Source organism: Vipera berus, assembly GCF_964194415.1.
Source record: "Vipera berus genome assembly, chromosome: 4".
In the NCBI taxonomy this organism is placed as follows: domain Eukaryota; kingdom Metazoa; phylum Chordata; class Lepidosauria; order Squamata; family Viperidae; genus Vipera; species Vipera berus.
The window spans coordinates 121,807,934-121,828,125 of record NC_138206.1 but is presented as its reverse complement, the minus strand read 5'-3'; the positions used below and the strand labels follow the sequence as shown (position 1 = coordinate 121,828,125).

Sequence of the window (20,192 nt, the reverse complement as noted above, 5' to 3'; positions counted from 1 at the left end):
CCTCTGGCAGCAGAAGCGGTGGATGCTCCAACACTGGAATTTTTAAGGAAGAGACTGGACAACCATTTTTCTGAAATGGTATAGGGTGTCCTGCCTGAGCAGGGGGTTGGACTAGATGACCTCCAAGGTCCCTCCCAACTCTGTTTTTCTATTCTGTTCTATTCTTACTTCAGAACCGGTTGGATGTACTCGTTAAAGGCATTAGGCTGTGAATTCTAATCCTATCCTAGGTGCAAATAGCTAGCTGGGCGACCTTGGGTCAGTCCTCCTAGGAAGGGGGGGGCAACAATTCCCAAAAGTCTTGCCAAACCCCCCCCCCTCCTTGTATAGACTGCTGTGAAGTGGAGGAGGAGGAAAAAAATTCTAGTCCCTCTCAGTATTATTCGAGATTTTTCTCTGGGATGGCCACCCAATTTAACCAAAACTTAACTCGACGGCGAAAGAATTCTTGTTTTTGCTTTCCAGTTTTAAATGTCCCACGGAGATTCTCAATCATCCAGGTCACGGCTGCCCCCAAAGTCTTTTTTTTTTCTTCCAAAAGTCAACTGAACTTTCTTAGGTTTTTTTGTTTTAGTCTTTGAAAAATGTTTCGCTTCTCATCCCAGAAGCTACTTCGCTTCGTCAAGATTTGATTCTTTAAATCAGGGGTCTTCAAACTTGGCCCTTTTAGGACTTGTGGACTTCAACTCCCAGAATTCCTCAGCCAGGCATGATGGCTGAGGAATTCTGGGAGTTGAAGTCCACAAGTCATAAAAGGGCCAAGTTTGAAGACCCCCTACATGCTGGCTGAGGAATTCTGGGAATTGAAGTCCACAAATCATAAAAGGGCCAAGTTTGAAGACCCCTGCTTTAAATCCTTCCATTCCCCTCCTGTCAGTTAGAACCGAAGAAGCTTCTTTGCATGAGAAGCGAAACATTTTCAAAGGAAAAAAAAATAACATCAAGTCCACTTGCTTTTTAAAAATTTTTTTAAATAGGCAAGGGTAGAAGGTTCTATGAACGATGGAGTGGAAATGCTAGGATATATATTCTGGTACTGTCCTTTGATGCTTTAGGGATTGAAACAGGTGCTGAAGCTCAGCAAGAGCTGGTGAAATGAATGCATTTGCTCCTCCCTTTGATTTTAATGTTCCTGACCGTCCCTTGTGCAGCTGGGTGTGAAAAACTAAAACAATAAAAATACAAATCTTGATTTCCCCCCACACACACACTGTTTATTTTAATTTTCCCCGGGACAGCTGAAAAATCCATGCCCTTGGCCATCTCCTGTGACTTCTTTCAGCAAACTCCTTTAAAATGCATGCGTTGACTTCCCCAAAGAAATTAAAACAAGTGGTTTGCATACTCAGATCAGCTCTCTTGGGGTGGAATGTCTCACAAATGTAGGATTTTTAAGACATATTTTTTTCCCTAGCAGAGGCATTTCTTTTGCAGGGTTGGTTTGTTGGTTTTTTTTTTCCTTCTAGCATAGAATAACAGAGTTGGAAGGGACCTTGGAGGTCTTCTAGTCTAACCCCCTGCTCAAGCAGGAGATCTTTACAGAATCGTAGAATCACAGGGTGGGAAGGGACCTTGGAGGTCTTCTAGTCCATCCCCCTGCTTCTACATCTGTGGTACACTGAGGATGTGTTTGTGAGTACACAGGTATGTGGATAATAAGATTGTTTCCATAGTCAGGTTATTTTCCACAGTTGTGGTACCAGTGGCAACTCTGCTGCGTTCACACAAAAGTACAAGGAGATAAAGACCTGACAGGTGGACGGGTACAAAGGATGGGGGTGGGGTGGGGAGAAACCTCTAGGGCAGGGGTCGGCAACCTCGGCTCTTTTATGACTCGTGGACTTCAACTCCCAGAATTCCTGAGCCAGCATAGCTGGCTCAGGAATTCTGGGAGTTGAAGTCCACGAGTCATAAAAGAGCCGAGGTTGCCTACCCCTGCCCTAGGCCTAGACCACTTTATGACTCGTGGACTTCAACTCCCAGAATCCCTGAGCCAGCCACGCTGAGGGGAAAGGGAAAGGTTTCCAAGCTGAGCCATGCTGGCTGAGGAATTCTGGGAGTTGAAGTCCACGAGTCATAAAAGAGCCGAGGTTGCCGACCCCTGCTCTAGGGAGATGAAAAAGTCTCAGATATCTTTCATATGATGAAAACTCCTCCCCTTTTCTCTGTCCATCAAAGCACGTCAAAAAAAAACCCCTTCCATGGGACAGTTGTGGTGGCCGTAATGACTTTATTTGACCAGCCCATCCTTGGAACCTTCAGCTACAAGACTCGACCTTTCTCAGGAAGAAACTTGAGTTTCTGAAGGAAGTCTATTCCTTTGGCCCCATTTGATTTACGCCTTTAATCAAAAGCCCCAATTCCATCGTTCTAGCTACTTTCTTCGTGGTCTGCCTTCCAAGCTGAACGACACGGGTCTCCTTACTTTATTGTGAAGAAAATCAAGAAATGTGTATTTTTAGTCCTCCGTTATGTGCCACGCCTAATGTGCTAAACTTTCCAAGTCCTTGACTTACAGCCGCAATTGAGCCCAAATTTTATGTCGCTAAGCAAGGCAGTTGTTAAATGGGTTTTGCCCCATTTTACCATCTTTTTTGCCCCGGGTTGTTAAGCGAATCACTGCAGGAGGTAAGTTAGCAACCTGGTTGTTCCGTGAATCCGGCTCTCCCCCACTGACTTTGTTTGTCAGAAGGTCGCAGAAGGGGGGTCACGTGACCCCAGGATATTGGTGACCGTCATAAATAGGAGTCAGTTGCCAAGCGGCTGAATTTTTATCACGTGACCCTGGGGATGCTGCAACGGTCGTTAAGTGTGAAAAACGGTCATAAGTCACTTTTTTCAGTGCCACTGTAACTCTGAATGGTCACTAAATAAAAGGTTGTAAGGCAAGGACTATTTGTACCTCAGACTTCTGTTATTCCAGAGAATCGCCTCATCTTCTGTCCAAGACAAGCTCAGTCCTCCATCCCATTAACCTGCCTTGGTCATGTATGTAGACACATGATAGATAGATAGATAGACATAGATAGATAGATAGATAGATAGATAGATAGATAGATAGATAGATAGATAGATAGATAGATAGATAGATAGATAGACATGATAGATAGATAGACATGATAGATAGATAGACATGATAGATAGATAGATAGATAGACATGATAGATAGATAGATAGATAGATAGATAGATAGATAGATAGATAGATAGACAGACATGATAGATAGATAGATAGATAGACATGATAGATAGACATGATAGATAGATAGACATGATAGATAGATAGATAGATAGATAGACATGATAGATAGATAGATAGATAGATAGATAGATAGATAGATAGATAGATAGATAGATAGATAGATAGATAGATAGATAGATAGACATGATAGATAGATAGATAGATAGATAGACATGATAGATAGACATGATAGATAGATAGACATGATAGATAGATAGATAGATAGACATGATAGATAGATAGATAGATAGATAGATAGATAGATAGATAGATAGATAGATAGATAGACATGATAGATAGATAGACATGATAGATAGATAGACATGATAGATAGATAGATAGATAGACATGATAGATAGATAGATAGATAGATAGATAGATAGATAGATAGATAGACAGACAGACATGATAGATAGACATGATAGATAGATAGACATGATAGATAGATAGATAGATAGATAGATAGATAGATAGACATGATAGATAGATAGATAGATAGATAGACATGATAGATAGACATGATAGATAGATAGACATGATAGATAGATAGACATGATAGATAGATAGATAGATAGATAGATAGACATGATAGATAGATAGATAGATAGATAGATAGATAGATAGATAGATAGACATGATAGATAGATAGATAGATAGATAGACATGATAGATAGACATGATAGATAGACATGATAGATAGATAGACATGATAGATAGATAGATAGATAGATAGATAGACATGATAGATAGATAGATAGATAGATAGATAGATAGATAGATAGACATGATAGATAGACATGATAGATAGATAGACATGATAGATAGATAGATAGATAGATAGACATGATAGATAGACATGATAGATAGATAGACATGATAGATAGATAGATAGATAGATAGATAGATAGATAGACATGATAGATAGATAGATAGATAGATAGATAGATAGATAGATAGATAGATAGATAGATAGACAGACATGATAGATAGACATGATAGATAGATAGACATGATAGATAGATAGATAGATAGATAGACATGATAGATAGATAGATAGATAGATAGATAGATAGATAGATAGATAGATAGATAGATAGATAGATAGACATGATAGATAGATAGATAGATAGATAGATAGATAGATAGATAGATAGATAGATAGATAGATAGATAGACAGACATGATAGATAGACATGATAGATAGATAGACATGATAGATAGATAGACATGATAGATAGATAGATAGATAGATAGATAGACATGATAGATAGATAGATAGATAGATAGATAGATAGATAGATAGATAGATAGACATGATAGACATGATAGATAGATAGATAGATAGATAGATAGATAGATAGATAGACATGATAGATAGACATGATAGATAGACATGATAGATAGACATGATAGATAGATAGATAGACATGATAGATAGATAGATAGATAGATAGATAGATAGATAGATAGATAGATAGATAGACATGATAGATAGATAGATAGATAGATAGATAGATAGATAGATAGATAGATAGATAGATAGATGATAGATAGTTATAGTTATAGTTTATTGGATTTCTATACCGCCCTTCTCCCTAGGGACTCAGGGCGGTTCACAGGGCATATATAAATAGGTATACAAAAATTAAAAGAAAATTAAACCATGCCCAATTAAAATATAACCATAATGAAATAATAAAACCAATTAAAAACCCAAATTCCCCTTCAGGCCAGACCAGCTAACTCAAACAAGTGGGTCTTCAACCCGCGACGGAAGGATCGGAAGTCCGATGCCATCCGGAGCTCAACCGGCAGTTGGTTCCATAGTGCCGGGGCACCCACAGAGAAGGCCCTCCCCCTGGGGGCCACCAGTCGACATTCCTTGACTGGAGGCACCCTGAGGAGGCCCTCTCTGTGGGCACGCACAGGGCGGAGGGGAGTTGACGCCGGCAGCAGGTGGTCCTCGAGGTATCCCGGACCCATGCCATGTAAAGACTTAAAGATCATAACCAAGACCTTGAACCTCACCCGGAAGACAACTGGTAACCAATGCAGCTCGCAGAGCAAAGGTGTAACATGGGAGTACCGGGAAACTCCCAGGACAACTCTCGCGGCCGCATTCTGTACCAGTTGGAGCCTCCGAGTGGTCTTCAAGGGAAGCCCCATGTAGAGAGCATTACAATAGTCTAGGCGAGAGGTCACGAGCGCATGAGTGACCGTACACAAGGCATCCCGGTCCAGATAGGGCCGCAACTGGCGCACCAGGCGAACCTGGGCGAAGGCCCCCCTAGTCACGGCTACTATATGGTCTTCTAGGGTAAGTCGTGAATCTAGGAGGACTCCCAAGTTGCGAGCCCTGTCCACGGGGGGTAAAACTCACCCCCCCATAGAAAGTGATGGAACGTTTTGAATGTCCCGGGATGCCGGAATGTACAGCCACTCAGTCTTGTCAGGGTTGAGTTGAAGTCTGTTCCTCCCCATCCAGACCCAAACCGCCTCCAGGCAACGGGACATCACAGCGAGGGCATCACTGGGGTGGTTTGGGGTCGAAATGAAAAGTTGGGTATCATCAGCATATTGATGATACCCAACTCCAAAACCACGAATGATCTCACCCAGCGGTTTCATGTAGATGTTGAACAGGAGAGGCGAGAGAACCGACCCCTGAGGAACTCCACAAACGAGAGACCTAGGGGCCGATCTCTGCCCCCCTGCCAACACCGACTGCGAGCGTCCCAGGAGATAGGAGGAGAACCACTGAAGAACCGTGCCTCCCACTCCTAATCCCCTGAGACGCCGCAGCAAGATACCATGGTCGATGGTATCGAAAGCCGCCGAGAGGTCTAATAGGACTAGGACAGAGGAATATCCCCTATCCCGAGCCCTCCAGAGATCATTCACCAGAGCGACCAATGCCGTCTCCGTGCTGTACCCGGTCCTGAAACCCGATTGGTAAGGGTCCAGATAATCCGCTTCCTCCAGGACCAGAGGGAGCTGATGCGCCACCACACTCTCAACAACCTTCGCAAGAAAGCGAAGGTTGTAGACTGGACGAAAGTTGTTCAATACAGCTGGGTCCAAGGCAGGCTTCTTGAGGAGAGGTCTCACCACCGCCTCCTTCAAGACGGTGGGGAAATAACCCTCACTCAAAGAAGCAGATATGACCGCCTGGAGCCAGCCTCGTGTCCTCTTCCTAGCTGCATAAACCAGCCAGGAAGGGCACGGATCCAATAAACATGTGGTGGAGCTCAGCCTCCCCATAATCCTGTCCACTTCATCAGGGGTCACAGAATCAAACTCCTCCCAGATAACATTGACAAGACTGCCCGTGTCCTGATCGCCAGACTCTGCCCAGCTGGAGTCCAAACCGGTCCGAATCCGAGCGATTTTATCTGACAGATGTTGACTAAATTCCTCGGCACGACCCTGCAAGGGATCCTCCCTCACCTCCTGATTAAGAAGGGAGCGAGATAGATAGATAGATAGATAGACATGATAGACATGATAGATAGATATAGATAGATAGATAGATAGATAGATAGATAGATAGATAGATAGATAGACATGATAGATAGATAGATAGATAGATAGATAGATAGATAGATAGATAGATAGATAGATAGATAGATAGATAGATAGATAGATAGATAGATAGATAGATAGATAGATAGATAGATAGATAGAAGCAGTTCAAAGAATAAACTCCAGTTAAGGGTTCCATAGCAGAAGAGGGACTAACCAAAGGTCACTGTAGGAGAGTCCAAGGCAATCTTTGAACCCCAAGAAATGATGGAACCTGGAAAAGGTTAACCAGCTGAGGTTATTGTGATGCCCCTGACCCACAACTGTCCTTGAAAGAGGAGTTGGTGTGGATGGCAGTAATCTGAATGTGGTATATACAGTAGGTTTTCCTCAACTTTCCCAACTTTAGCCATTTTAAGACTTGTGGACTTCAACTCCCAGAATTCCCCAGCCAGCATGCTGGGAGTTGAAGTCCATGTAACTTGAAATGGCCGAGGTTGAGAAACATTGATCTGGAACCCAATTTCTCTTTATTTTACCCTGATTCTTGGATTCTACCCAGTTCAGACATTGTAAGGTCCTAAACAGGGGCAGACCAAATAAAAGGAATTATGATAAATTAATCTTGGCACCCCAATCAACCCAACTCCTGAGGTTCCTTAATTAAGAATTTTATGAAAATGTATTCAGTATTCAGGGGGCAAAGGATATATTAGTGATCTTAAAATATTAGCATTAAGTTGTTCATTTTAGATCATTCAATCAGAACGTCTTGGCGATGTGAAAAAGAGAAGCTTGGAATGCATTTATTGTAAGAACTAAATCAGGGTTTTGTCTCTCTAAAGATAAATGTTTTGACTGTATTATTTCTCCTGACTCTGCATATCTGCACCACAGGAAGATAATTTTCACAGTTAGAGGCAAGGAAATACGTCCCTTGGTATAACCTCGATTAATGCATCTGGCAGTTCAGAATAGATTGTATTTGTATCTGTTGCTGATGCGTAGAAGCTGACATCAAAAAGTTAATTTGTTGGGTCAAGGTTGCATTTAAAAGAAATGTTCTATCAGTCGACATGAGTCTACTACAGTTTTACTTTCTTAAAAGATCTGATACATGTAAGAAGTTAGAACTATTTAAATTAAGCTGGATCATGAAGGTTTGCTAACTAAGGCATAAAGTGCTGTAGCAAGGGTCTGTTGAATCTATCTCAAGGTTGCAAAGATAGCAAAGCGTTTTGGAAGTGCAGAGTAGGCCACCCAGTGCCCCTGTCCTACTATCAATATCTCAATGCCAAGTTCCCCATCCTTTTTTGCCTGATTTATTTACCTAAAAAACAGGCCAGCCCTGCTTAAAAAATGCACCTTAGCTTTGACTAAATATGCTAAGATGTCTAAGATGTAGCGTAGCAAACACGCCGTGTTCCCTTTTGGATCACAAAATGTGAGGCAGGAAAATTGAAGGTAGTTTTCTCACTCCTAAACGTGGTGTCCGTGTTAATAAAGTCCTGGGTTTATTTTCAGCTCGTCTCCTCACCATTTAAGCCATTTCCCATCATCTACAAAACTCTGTTGCTTGGGAGAGAATAGGATAAGGATAAGGATAAGGATAAGGATAAGGATAAGGATAAGAATAGAATAGAATAGAATAGAATAGAATAGAATAGAATAGAATAGAATAGAATAGAATAGAATAGAATAGAATAGAATAGAATAGAATAGAATAGAATAGAATAGAATAGAATAGAATGACAGAGTTGCAAGGGACATTGGAGGTCATGTAGTCCAACCCCTGCTCAGGCAGGCAACCCTATACCATTTCAGACAAATGGCTGTCCAGTCTCTTCTTTAAAACATCCAGTGTTGGAGCACCCACAACTTCTGGAGGCAGGTTGTTCCACTGATTAATTGTTCTCACTGTCAGGAAATTCCTCCTTAGTTCTAAGGTTGCTTCTCTCCTTGGTTAGTTCCCATCCGTTGCTTCTTGTTCTGCCTTCAAGAGTTTTGGGGAACAGGTTGACCCCCCCCTTCTCCGTGACAGCCCCTGAGATATTGGAACACTGCTATCATGTGTTGAAAAAGGCTCCACACTTGCTTAAGTACAGACAGTCCTCAACTTACATTTTGTGACCATTAGAAGTTACAACAGGACTGAAAAAAAGTGCCTTATGACCGTTTTTCATACTTACATCTTGCTAAGTTGCCTGCTTTTCTCAGATAATAATCCTCTAAAGTACGAGTGGTGGTGATGAAAGAAACTGGTTACTCTTTCCTTATGCTATCCTGGTTAGAGTTAACCACAACTTGATGAGCTGAAGTGCGTGTAATCGAGCCCGAAGGAGAAGACTTGCTCCTAAACAATTGGGATTGTTAGTTGTGTCCATCCAACTAGCTTATCTCCAGCTGACATTCCATAGATGCAAAGTTGAGGACCATGGCAACAAGTGTTTCTACTTTTAGTTGACTGCATCATCATGGTGAAGAACGTAATGTTCTTCACAGATCTTATTTATGGAGTGCAGGGACACCATGCCAAAAAAAAAGGCTGTCAAATGACCAGGATTCCACATTCCATTTCTTTGATTCTGTCACCTTTTATTTCAGGAATGACAACCGAAGGGTGAAGAAGAACCAAGCAGATATTTCATCCTATCTTCTCAAACGTTCCCATTGGAGAGAGCAGAAAGCATCTGTCATTTGAAGAACGACTTATGGGAACACTCTTGAGTGTGACCTCCTTTTGGAGAAGATGGAGGCCTGTTCTTTTGTTGTTTTCTTCTTCAGCCAATTTCATGATAGGATCTGCGAGGTATGGAGAAACTTCTCCCGCTGCTCCCTAGGAAAGACCATCCCCTTTGCAATGACATTGCTAGTGCCAAAGAACTGGTTGTGTTTCTGTGTAATCTCAGACCCAGAGATTATGATCTGTACGTTCTGTACATTTCAGTAGCCAGCAATATAAATCAGGGGTCTATTGAGAGGTGGAAGAAGTCGTGGTTGCTTTTGGTGGGCTACACATTCAAAACGTGCAGGTGTTATGTAAAGGAAAGGGGTGGCAAAGCCTGATTAAAGTGATGGCTACGGAGCTGGCCAAGCTTTCTGTAAATAAAACAGCAAAGTTTTCTGTAAATAAATAACAGTGCGACATATTTGAAAACTGGAGCCCTAAAGATCATCAAGAAGCAATCTGCATGCCACGTGTGAAAGACCAGATCCACTTGGGAAAGTCCAATCAAATTGATTTATTGCTAAAAAGTCAATGCACAGGGATTTTTTTTAACCTGCTTGGAGTTAGATCAGGATCAGTGGAATTCAAGGGAGATTGGATTAAGTCCATTTGTGGCTACGTAGAGATTCTAGGCTGATTCCTTTTTTGACTGCACCCCCACGTTCTGCCACTCCTTTTCCTACACTGCGCTGTTGTTACACACGTTTTTCTTTCCTTCACCATTACCAAATTTGGCTTACTTAAAAGAGCCAGCTTTTTACAAGGGGTGATTTCTTTCTTTTTTTCTTTTTTTCTTTAAAAAAAAAGCCATTTAACCTGATCGATTACAATGTACATTATCAAAGAAAAGGACGGTTGAATTGCCAAAGTGTCAATTAGCAGAATATTCCAGAAAGCTTTATAATGTCACGTTTTGAATTTCAGAAATGCTCGCGCCTGTGTAATGCAAAAGCATTTGAACACTATGTTGTATATTTCACTTCAAATTGAAGTTAAAAATGAAAGAAAAAATGTATGGACAAACTCGCTCGGCGTACGCAAGTTTTATAAATAATGCATGTCGTGCGTGAGACATCTGCTTGTAATGAAGAATATAATGCAGTGAGACGGTAAAGTAAGGCGGCCTTTTGAAGACAAGATTGCTGTATTTTAGGCAAAAGGACAAAGCACAATGGCTGTGCACTGCAGCTACATTTAACCTTCTCTTTAACCTTTTAGCATAAAGTATTTGTGCTTCGTTTTCATTAATGAAATTGAGCTGAAGAGAGATTGTTGTCAGATCTTACAAACCTATAACTCTTTTTCCCATTCGGAGCAGCAAAATCTCCCACTCTTGAATTTTAGTCTTAAATACAGGTTGTTCTAGACTTGCAAGGGCACGGAAAAAAAATGTGACTTACAACTGGTTCCTCACACTTAAATCCATCTCAGAGTTTCTACGATGATCAAAATTCAAGTGCCTAGCAACTGGCACGTGTTAACAATGGTTGCAGCTTCCTGCGGGCAGTCCTGTGATCCCCATTTGCAACCTTCCCAGACATCTTCCGATAAGGGGGGGGGGGAAGCTAGATTCGTTTAATGACCATGTGATTCCCTCTTAATGACCGCATGGAATCGCTTAGCAATAGTGGCAAAAACAATGCTCAAAAATTGGGTGCAACCCATGCACCACGGACGGCCTTGCACAGCCGTGGAAAGTCTGGTTTTCAGTCATGACCATAAATTGAGGATTACTGCATTTAATGGTGGGCTGGTAGCTGCTCATTCTGCACTGAAAGGTTTCTACACAACTTCAGTCTTCCAGCTCAGAGGTCCCCAACCTTTTGGGTGCCAGGGACCGGTTCCGTGGAGAGAGGTTTTTCCGCGGACTGGAGAGTGCGTGGTTTAGTGTGCTGCCTGCATCCCGCGGATGGGGCTTTGCTTGTTTGTGCGGACCGGTTGCTGGCGTGCTGTGGCCCGGTACCGGTCCACGGACCAGGGGTTGGGGACCCCTGTTCCAGCTCACATTGGGTTTACATTTAAAAATATATAAATCTTCTTCCTTGGTCCTCGTATCGGCACCCAGAGCAATCCAACATGGAAATGAAGGTGAGACAGACTTTGGATCTGAAATATTTTTAACAGCTGGAAAGGTGATCAACAAACAGGTTAAACCATACAATGAACAGTTGTAGGAACTAGGAATGTCTAGACTAGCAAAGAGAAGGACTACAAGTGACATGATAGCATTCTTCCAATATTTGAGAGGCCGTCAAATAAGGGAGAGGTAAAAGGTAAAGGTTCCCCCGCACATGCGTGCTAGTCGTTTCCAACTCTAGGGGCCGGTGCTCATCTCCGTTTCAAAGCCGAAGAGCCAGCGCTGGACGTCTCCGTGGTCATGTAGCCGGCATGACTAGACACCAAAGGTGCACGGAACTCTGTTACCTTCCCACCGTAGTGGTCCCTATTTTTCTACTTGCATTTTTACATGCTTTCGAACTGCTAGGTTGGCAGAAGCTGGGACGAGTAAGAGGCGCTCACTCTGTTACGCGGCACTTGGGATTCGACCCGCCAAACTGCCGACCTTCTGATCGACAAGCTCAGCGTCCTAACCCACTGAGCCACCGCGTCCCTTTTTAAGGGAGAGGAGGCTCCAGCTATTCTCCAAAGCACCCGAAGGCAGGACAAGAAGTAACGGATGGAAGCTCATCGGAGGAAGATTCAACCTGGAACTAAGGAGACATTTCCTGACAGTGGGAACAATTAACGCGATGGCTTGCCTCCTGGAGTTGTGGGTAGCAGTGGTTGAACTAGCCGTGAGGGACACAGATTTAAGTCCTCCTTCACCCATAGAACGTCCTCAGATGATTTTATGATTGCTCATCTTAATACCTCTTACAGGGCAAGTGCTGCATTATGGAGAAATTGGATAAAGCAGCCTTATGCCCTGCGTATTTTTTCCCTGAACAAAAAGTACAATCTAAGTGTACCCAAAAAACGTAATTTCGCTTTAATTTTCTGTAGAGAGGGAGATTTACACACATTCCCACTAAGTGTTCTTCCCTACGCCAAGCACCCTACCAGAATCTAGGAAAGGCAATACTTATTCTTTCAATATACTTTAAATGGAGTAACTATAACCTAAAATCAATTTATTATGAATTACCAATATACCACAAAGACATATATTCCAACCTTAAATTGGTTTCTATGCACAAAGTGGCCAGTCACAGACTAGATACACAACCCCAATCCATAATCTGGGTTTTAGTTGTAGACTCATTGCAGACTATCTGTACAGGCTTTTCTCTGTGGCAACCCGGAGTTAAGGAGAAACTTCCTAACAGTGAGGATAATTAACCAGTGGAACAGCTTGCCACCAGAAGTTGCAGATACTCCATCCCTGGAGGTTTTTAAGAAAAGACTGGACAGACATTTGTCTGAAATGTTATAGGGTCTCCTGCTTGAACAGGGGGCTGGACTAGAAGACCTCCAAGGTCCCTTCCAGCTCTACTCTAAATACTTTTTATTAAGAATGTGGTGAATCCCTAGAGCATATGGTCAAAGCAAGCACAACACTGAGGTCTATTTGTATCTTAATTTTTGCTTTTCTAGGCAATGTAGTATCCAAACCTATGGGCAACATCTGACTGGATGCATGAATTGACCTCCAAGGTCCCTTCCAACTTTTTATTATTATTATTATTATTATTATTATTATTATTATTATTATTATTATTATTATTATTATTATTATCATCATCATCATCATCATCATCATCATCATCATCATCTAGAAAGAAGGGATAAATTGCTCTCCTTACATTCTGAGGCTGGTGGACAGCTCTGGACTAAATTCTTCCCCCTTTTTTTTATATCCTATTCAATATTTTCAGATGGCATTTCAACGCCATGCATGCTTACAAAATGCAAATGCTCTTCTTCAAAACCTGGCTTGCAAGCTTTTCTGCAGCAATTGCTTTCCCTCTGTAAACCACCGCTACTGGAATCCAATCAAAGTTTTACGGTCCTTCAAATTGAGGTTGGAGCCAGGGAGGAAATACTAAAATACAAGTATATACAACTTCTGTCCGTGAGAGGCAGAGAAATTGCATGAAAATTAGCAGCTCAACAGTGGAATAAAAGTTATCTCTGATTCGAAGGTTGGGGTTTCTTATTCCTTGCAAGAAACAATGGCATTGTTATGCGAGAAGATTTTAGGAACTTTAAATAATGTTGAAGGTTTCCTTACCGGCCAAGTATTTAATTAACAACAGATCATAATTTCAAAAGGTTATGCACTCTAAGGAGTTTATGCTAGCAAGAAGGGGGGGGGCGGGAAATCCATGCCTGTTTTCAAATGTTAAGTGTTGCGTTTATGTGTCCTGTTAACATTCTGGAATCACCATGTCAAGTGTTTATCTTTTCGTTTTTAAAATTATATGTATGCCAACATTAGGAAGGAAGTTCCAAATATTTTCAAAGCACAATCCATCAGTAAGTTTCATTGCCCCGTTTCCAGGGATTTCTCCCCCTCCCCACTCAAGCATGAAAGGTCAGGTCCACATGTGAAAGTCCAATTAAACTGATTTATTGCCCAGAATAGGGACGCTGAGCTTGTTGATCAGAAGGTCGGCAGTTTGGCGGGTCGAATCCCACGTAACAGAGTGAGCGCCTGTTACTCGTCCCAGCTTCTGCCAACCTAGCAGTTCGAAAGCATGTAAAAATGCAAGTAGAAAAATAGGGACCGCTACGGTGGGAAGGTAACAGCGTTCCGTGCGCCTTTGGCGTTTAGTCATGCCGGCCACATGACCATGGAGACGTCCTCGGACAAATGCTGGCTCTTCGGCTTTGAAACGGAGATGAGCACCGGCCCCTAGAGTTGGAAACGACTAGCACGCATGTGCGGGGGAACCTTTACCTTTATTGCCCAGAATATATTGCTCAGAAATCTTCTAAACTAATGGTGGGCACCTGCTTGGAGTTAGATCAGAATCAATGGAATTTAAGAGGGGTTCATTTACTGCTGCGTAGGGATTCTAGGTTGCTTCCTCTTTTGACTCCGCCCCTTCTGCCCCCCCAGGTTCTGCCACTGCTTCTCCTACACCCCATTGGTTAAATAATTCCAGTTGGTGGGGGTCTAAAGAATTCAAGGAACAATTTATTGTGCAACACCACAAGCCACCTGGGTGTTTAATAAAAAACATATGATATTTCCAGTTCAGGCATTGAAAAATCAGAATGCTAAGCCGGGGAGTCTTCCGATTAAATCCCACCCTCTCCTGATTTAGCCAGGGGCTGGGGCAAAAACAGCAAGATGGCGGCCCCAACTGTGAGCTTGAAACTCATCCTTTCTCCTTCCAAATGTTCCTGGAACGTTTTAAGTCAGGGGTCTTCAAACTTGGCAACTTTAAGCCTTGTGGACTTCAACTCCCAGAATTCCTCAGCCATTTCCTCCAGATAATGAGGTTCCACAGCTAAGAATGACTTTTCTTAGACCTAAGCCAGGGGTAGGCAATCTTGGCTCTTTTATGAGTCGTGGACTTCAACTCCCAGAATTCCTGAGCCAGCCAAGCTGGCTCAGGAATTCTGGGAGTTGAAGTCAAGAAGTCTTAAAGTTGCCAAGTTTGAAAAGGCCCCTGTTTTTTAAGTGTTCAATGCCCTAGTGTTGAACAGTGAAACCAAATGCTAAAATTCATAACAATCTGGCTGGCTTAAAGAAAAGGGCTGAAGGTTAAAAAAAAAAAAGACACACACACACACACACACACAGAGAGAGAGAGAGAGAGAGAGAGAGAGAGAGAGAGAGAGAGAGAGAGAGAGAGAGAGAGAGAGAGAGAGAGAGATTCAAGGTCCTTCGTTTAGGAAATGTCCTACAGGCAGTCCTTGGCTTATGACCAGAATTGAGCCAAAATTACTGTTGCTAAGTGAGACACTTGTTAAGTGAACATTTGTTCCAGAAAAAATAAAATATAAGAATAACAGAGCTGGAAGGGACCTTGGAGGTCTTCTAGTCCAACCCTCTGCTCAAGCAGGAGACCCTAACCCTGCACCATTCCAGACAAGGGGCTGTCCAATTCCTTCTTGAAAAGCTCCAGTGATGGAGCACCCACAACTTCTGGTGGCCAGCCGTTCCACTGAGCTTCAAGGAGTTAGATGTGCAGTAGGGGTAGCCCTGTTCCAATCATTGACAAGGGTGATATGGAAGAAATTCAAGAGCAGCCAGGACAGATCTGGATAACCATCTGCCCAAAATGTTGTAGAGGTCCTGCACCCAGTTAAAAACCGAGGATTTTAAGAAGAGACTACCAGGGGTAGGCCACCTTGGCTCTTTTATGACTGGTGGACTTCAACTCCCAGAATTCCTGAGCCATGGAGCCATGCTGAGGGGAAAGGGAGAGGTTTCCATGCTGAGCCATGTTGGCTCAGGAATTCTGGGAGTTGAAGTCCACGAGTCATAAAAGAGCCAAGGTTGCCCACCCCTGGACTAAACAGTCACTTATCTGAAATGGTATGGGTTCTCCTGCTTGAGCGGGGGGCTGGACTAGAAGACCTCCACGGTCCCTTCCAGCTCCTATTCTCTTCTAATGTAGGGTTCTGATTTTCTGAAGTCTACCCTTCTCCTTCATTTCATACTGAAGGGTGTGGAAGAATCCGCTTAAGCTGAGGAGCGCACTTCCAACAGGGAGGTAGAGAAAGAAAAACCTAAGAAATTGGGCTTTGCGCTCTCCTGCCTTGGGCAGGGTGTTGGACTAGAACATCTCTTAAGGTCCCTTCCAGCCCTAGGATGCTAGGATTCTATCTTGTATGCATCAAACTCTGTCCAAAATATTAAAGCATCCCCTGCCGTGGTTCTCTTGTTTGCAATTGTTTTTCTCTAACCCAAACCTGCTGGCCCAGATTGTGCCCAAGTGAGTGCTCTTTGGTCTATGAAAGTCCGAGGAGTTTTTCCTTTGTTGTTGTTTTTTCTCCTGCGCATATTTAGGAAGAGAGAGGAAAGGGGAAATATTTTTTGAAGAAACCGTGGGCCCTCCATCACGGAAGGTTTTTGCTTGAGCAGGGGGCTGGACTAGAAGACCTCCAAGGTCCCTTCCAGCTCTATTCTCTTCTATTCCCTATTCTATTCTACTCTACTCTGTTCCGTATTATACTTGATTCGACTCTACTCTATTTCCTACTCTGCTCTGTTCTATTATTCTTCATTTATTCTATTCTATTCTAAAATATTTTAACTTTGCAAATGTTACAATCCAGAAACCTGAAGACCTCGGAGTCAACAACTCAACTGCGCCACCTGGTGTCTGTTTTGCCTTACAGACACCTGGTGTCTGTTACACCTTTGCTCCGCGAGCTGCATTGGTTACCAGATGTCTTCCGGGTGAGATTCAAGGTTCTGGTAATGGTTTTTAAGTCCCTACATGGCATGGGTCCAGAGTACCTCAGGGACCACCTGCTGCCGGCGTCAACTTCCCTCCGCCCTGTGCGCTCCCACAGAGAGGGCCTCCTCAGGGTGCCTCCGGTCAGGGAATGTCGACTGGTGGCCCCCAGGGGGAGGGCCTTCTCTGTGGGCTTTATGGAACCAGCTGCCGGTTGAGCTTTGGACGGCACCGGACCTGCGCTCCTTCCGACGTGGTCTGAAGACCCATTTATTTGAACAAGCTGGCCTGGCCTGATGGGGGAAGTTAGGGTTTTTAATTGGGTTTTTATATTGTTACAGTTTTATCTGGGCAATTATTTAATTCTTTTTTAATTTTTGTATGCTTTATTTATATGTGCCCTGTTCACCGCCCTGAGTCCCTCAGGAGAAGGGCGGTATACAAATTTAATAAATAGAAATACATAAGCGAAGAGAGAACATGAGATAAGAGGAATAGCAGAGTTGGAAGGGACCTTGGACATCTTCTAGTCCAACCCCCCTACTAAGGCTCAAGACTTTACCAAATGGTTGTCCAATCTCTTCTTTAAAACCTCCAGCGATAGAGCACCCACAGCCTCTGGAGGTATTAACTTCTGAAGTATGTAAAGCACGTTTGAGCGATCTGTCTGCTGAGATAATGTTAGTGCGGGGGGGGGGGGGAACGTTTTCATCTGCTCCAAATCTACCTTCTTCTTGAAGAAGCTGAAAGTGCAGGAGGCGGTGATAGCTTCTGCTTCTTAAGAGGTCCTCATCTTACTCAAGCCTCTTCTTCCTACTGTTCCACCAGAATCCTGGAAATACTAGTCTGGGTTTTCTCTCTTCGGGGAGGGAAACGGAACCTTTGACGGTCTTCCTCACTGGAGGATCTCACACTTGGATATGGGCCACCGAGCCATGCCCTGACCCGTAGCCTAAAGCTTAGATGCCAGAAAATGGCAGCTCGGTAGTCCACTGGATGAACTGGCTGGTCACAGGGTTCCAGGCATGAACTGGGGGTGCGACTTCAGCCGTTTGGGGTACCAGACACCCTGACTTTTAGCATAAATAGTGGGGGGAGGAGGAGGAGAAGGGAAGGAGGAGGAGCAGATGAAGATCTTCTTCCAAGGTGATCTATTGAGAGAAGACAAAAATGGATTGTTTTGCCCAGACATGGAAATGGTGCTCTTGAAGAACTGGAAACAAGATGATGATGGTGAAATTCGAGAAGGGAAGGAGGAGGAAGAGGAGGAGATGAAGATCTTCCAGGGTGATCACCATAACTATTGAGAGAAGACAAATGTGGATTGTTTTCCCCAGACATGGAAACGGTGCTCTTGAAGAATTGGAAACAAGATGGTGAAATTCAAGGAGGAGGAATTTTAGAGGAACAGAGCACCTTTCCTGGGAAACCAACCACGTCCACTTCAACCAAGCCAACGTCTGGACTCTGCCACGGTCATTTTCTTTCCCCGAGCCCCAATTTGGGACATCCAAGTTCTCACCTGCCTGGGGTGGGAAAGGAAGACAGGATAGCGCTAACTCAGCATTCACGTGCCAAAGCACCTGCTTTGAGGGGCGAAATAAGAAATAAATGTGGGCACTTTTGAGGTTTGATGGTAGCTCTCCAGCCTTGCCCCGGCCCGGCCCCTGCTCTCTGCCTTTTTCTCAGGAAAGGAACTCTCGTCTGTGGTTATTTTTCTATTTCCTCCTTCATGTCTGTATTGTAGTTAATTCAGTCGACACTTTTTCTTGCTTATTGGTCCTGATAAAAGTTTAAATTTATGTTGTTCTGAAAGGCAGGATGTGTACTGTAGCTCTGACCTAACCTACGCGTTGCTCTTATTTTTCTCCAAGGGGTTGGTCTCTGGGAAGCTGTTTGTTTAAAAAGAAAATCAGGAAAGAATCCTGGTGGAAATGGACTTTCAAAACGTTTTATGCCTACCATTTGTCAGGCCCGAAGCGTTGGGCATTAAGTTGCAGTTCAGAAGATTTTACACTTTAATTAGCTGGTTAGCAAAAAGTTCCTCTATATTTCTTCTGCTCCGTTGGGTGGCCTGCTAGAGTCTCCACCTACAATGTCGCTTTTTTTTCCTTGTACATTAACCCAAATGGATTCAAGGAGGCTTTTGTCCTTGTTCTGATGTGTTTCTGTAGAGACATCGTGGTCTCTTACAAGGAGAGCAATTCTGCCCTTTTGAACAATTTGTATCTTTCTACCAGTACATTGCAGTCATGGCTTTCATCCCACACAACAATATCACACCTCTCCTCATGTACTAGGACTTCTAAGTTCACCCTGTTTGTTCCTCCTATTTTGAGCATCAGGTGCTTATCTGAGACCTTTATAGCCAGTCCTTGTATTTATATATAAAGTTTTATTAAAAATCAAGCTTTCGTTGGCTAACTACCAATGTTGCCAGGATGAAATCATCGGAGTGGGGAGACTGCACTTATATCATCAGCGTTTCTGCGCCCCACTCATAGTGTGTGTCACTGCTCTCTTCGTTTCAACAGGCCACATTCTTTCGAGTCACCTAGCATTCTGCTGTCGGAAGGGGATTATTGTCAGTCCTATTAGCTATAGTCATTGCTTTTGTCATTGCCCGTGTTTTCATGCCAGAGGCTCTAAATAGTTGTTCTTCCTTTTTTTACATTCCGTGGTGGGGGGGGGGGGGTGATTGTGTAATTATGGAGTTCTGGTCTTGGTTTGACAGAGCGCTCTGAGTCCTCACGTTGTCTGCATTTGCGTTGTGCGTGCTGCTCCTCTTCCCAGCTCCTGACAGCTTGATACGCGGGGGGGAGGGGGGAGATCAATATGCCAATTGATCAAGGAGTGGTCAGAGAACCAAGCTTCCTTGAATAACCATCCACCCTTGGTATTATCACAGGCGATCACCTCAGCCCCCGCCAGATTGAAGGTGTGATTGTGTGTGGCCATGTGTGCCCACACCTGTGAGTGTTGTTCTTGTCTTTTAATGGCGAGCTCGTGTTCATGTACCCTGGTCCTCAAGTCATTTTGCAGTCTCCCCACAGCTCTGCCTACAGAGCCACCAAAGCTGTAGCTCAGGGTTCCTCAAACTATGGCACGACCTGTCTTTTTATCTGGCCCGCCTCAACCTCCAGGGCAAGCCGTCCAATCACAAGGGTGGGGGATGGTGGTGAGAGCCCCAGCCAAAGGCAGGACAGCAAGTTGGTGGGAGAAATGATTTTTTCCCAGTTTCTCCCACATGCAAAAGGGCACGCTGACACTTTGGCCACGCCCCCTTCTCCTCCTCTTGCCTATTCGCGTTTTTACCTCAGGGCCAGGCTGAGGGGTTTAGGCCTCAC

General features: G+C 43.5%; 1 protein-coding gene across 1 annotated transcript in view; it reads left to right on the top strand.

The window, feature by feature from the left end:
* ATOH8 (atonal bHLH transcription factor 8) overlaps positions 1-11,125 on the top strand; it is a gene marked incomplete at its 5' end in the record, with an annotated part of 32,786 nt that extends 21,661 nt beyond the window's left edge. The window contains one exon of the mRNA XM_081328026.1: positions 9,367-11,125. Within this exon, the coding sequence (XP_081184152.1) occupies positions 9,367-9,372 (6 nt within the window). The 3' untranslated portion in view covers positions 9,373-11,125. The remainder of the gene's footprint in view (positions 1-9,366) is intronic.
* Positions 11,126-20,192: the final 9,067 nt, after the last annotated feature.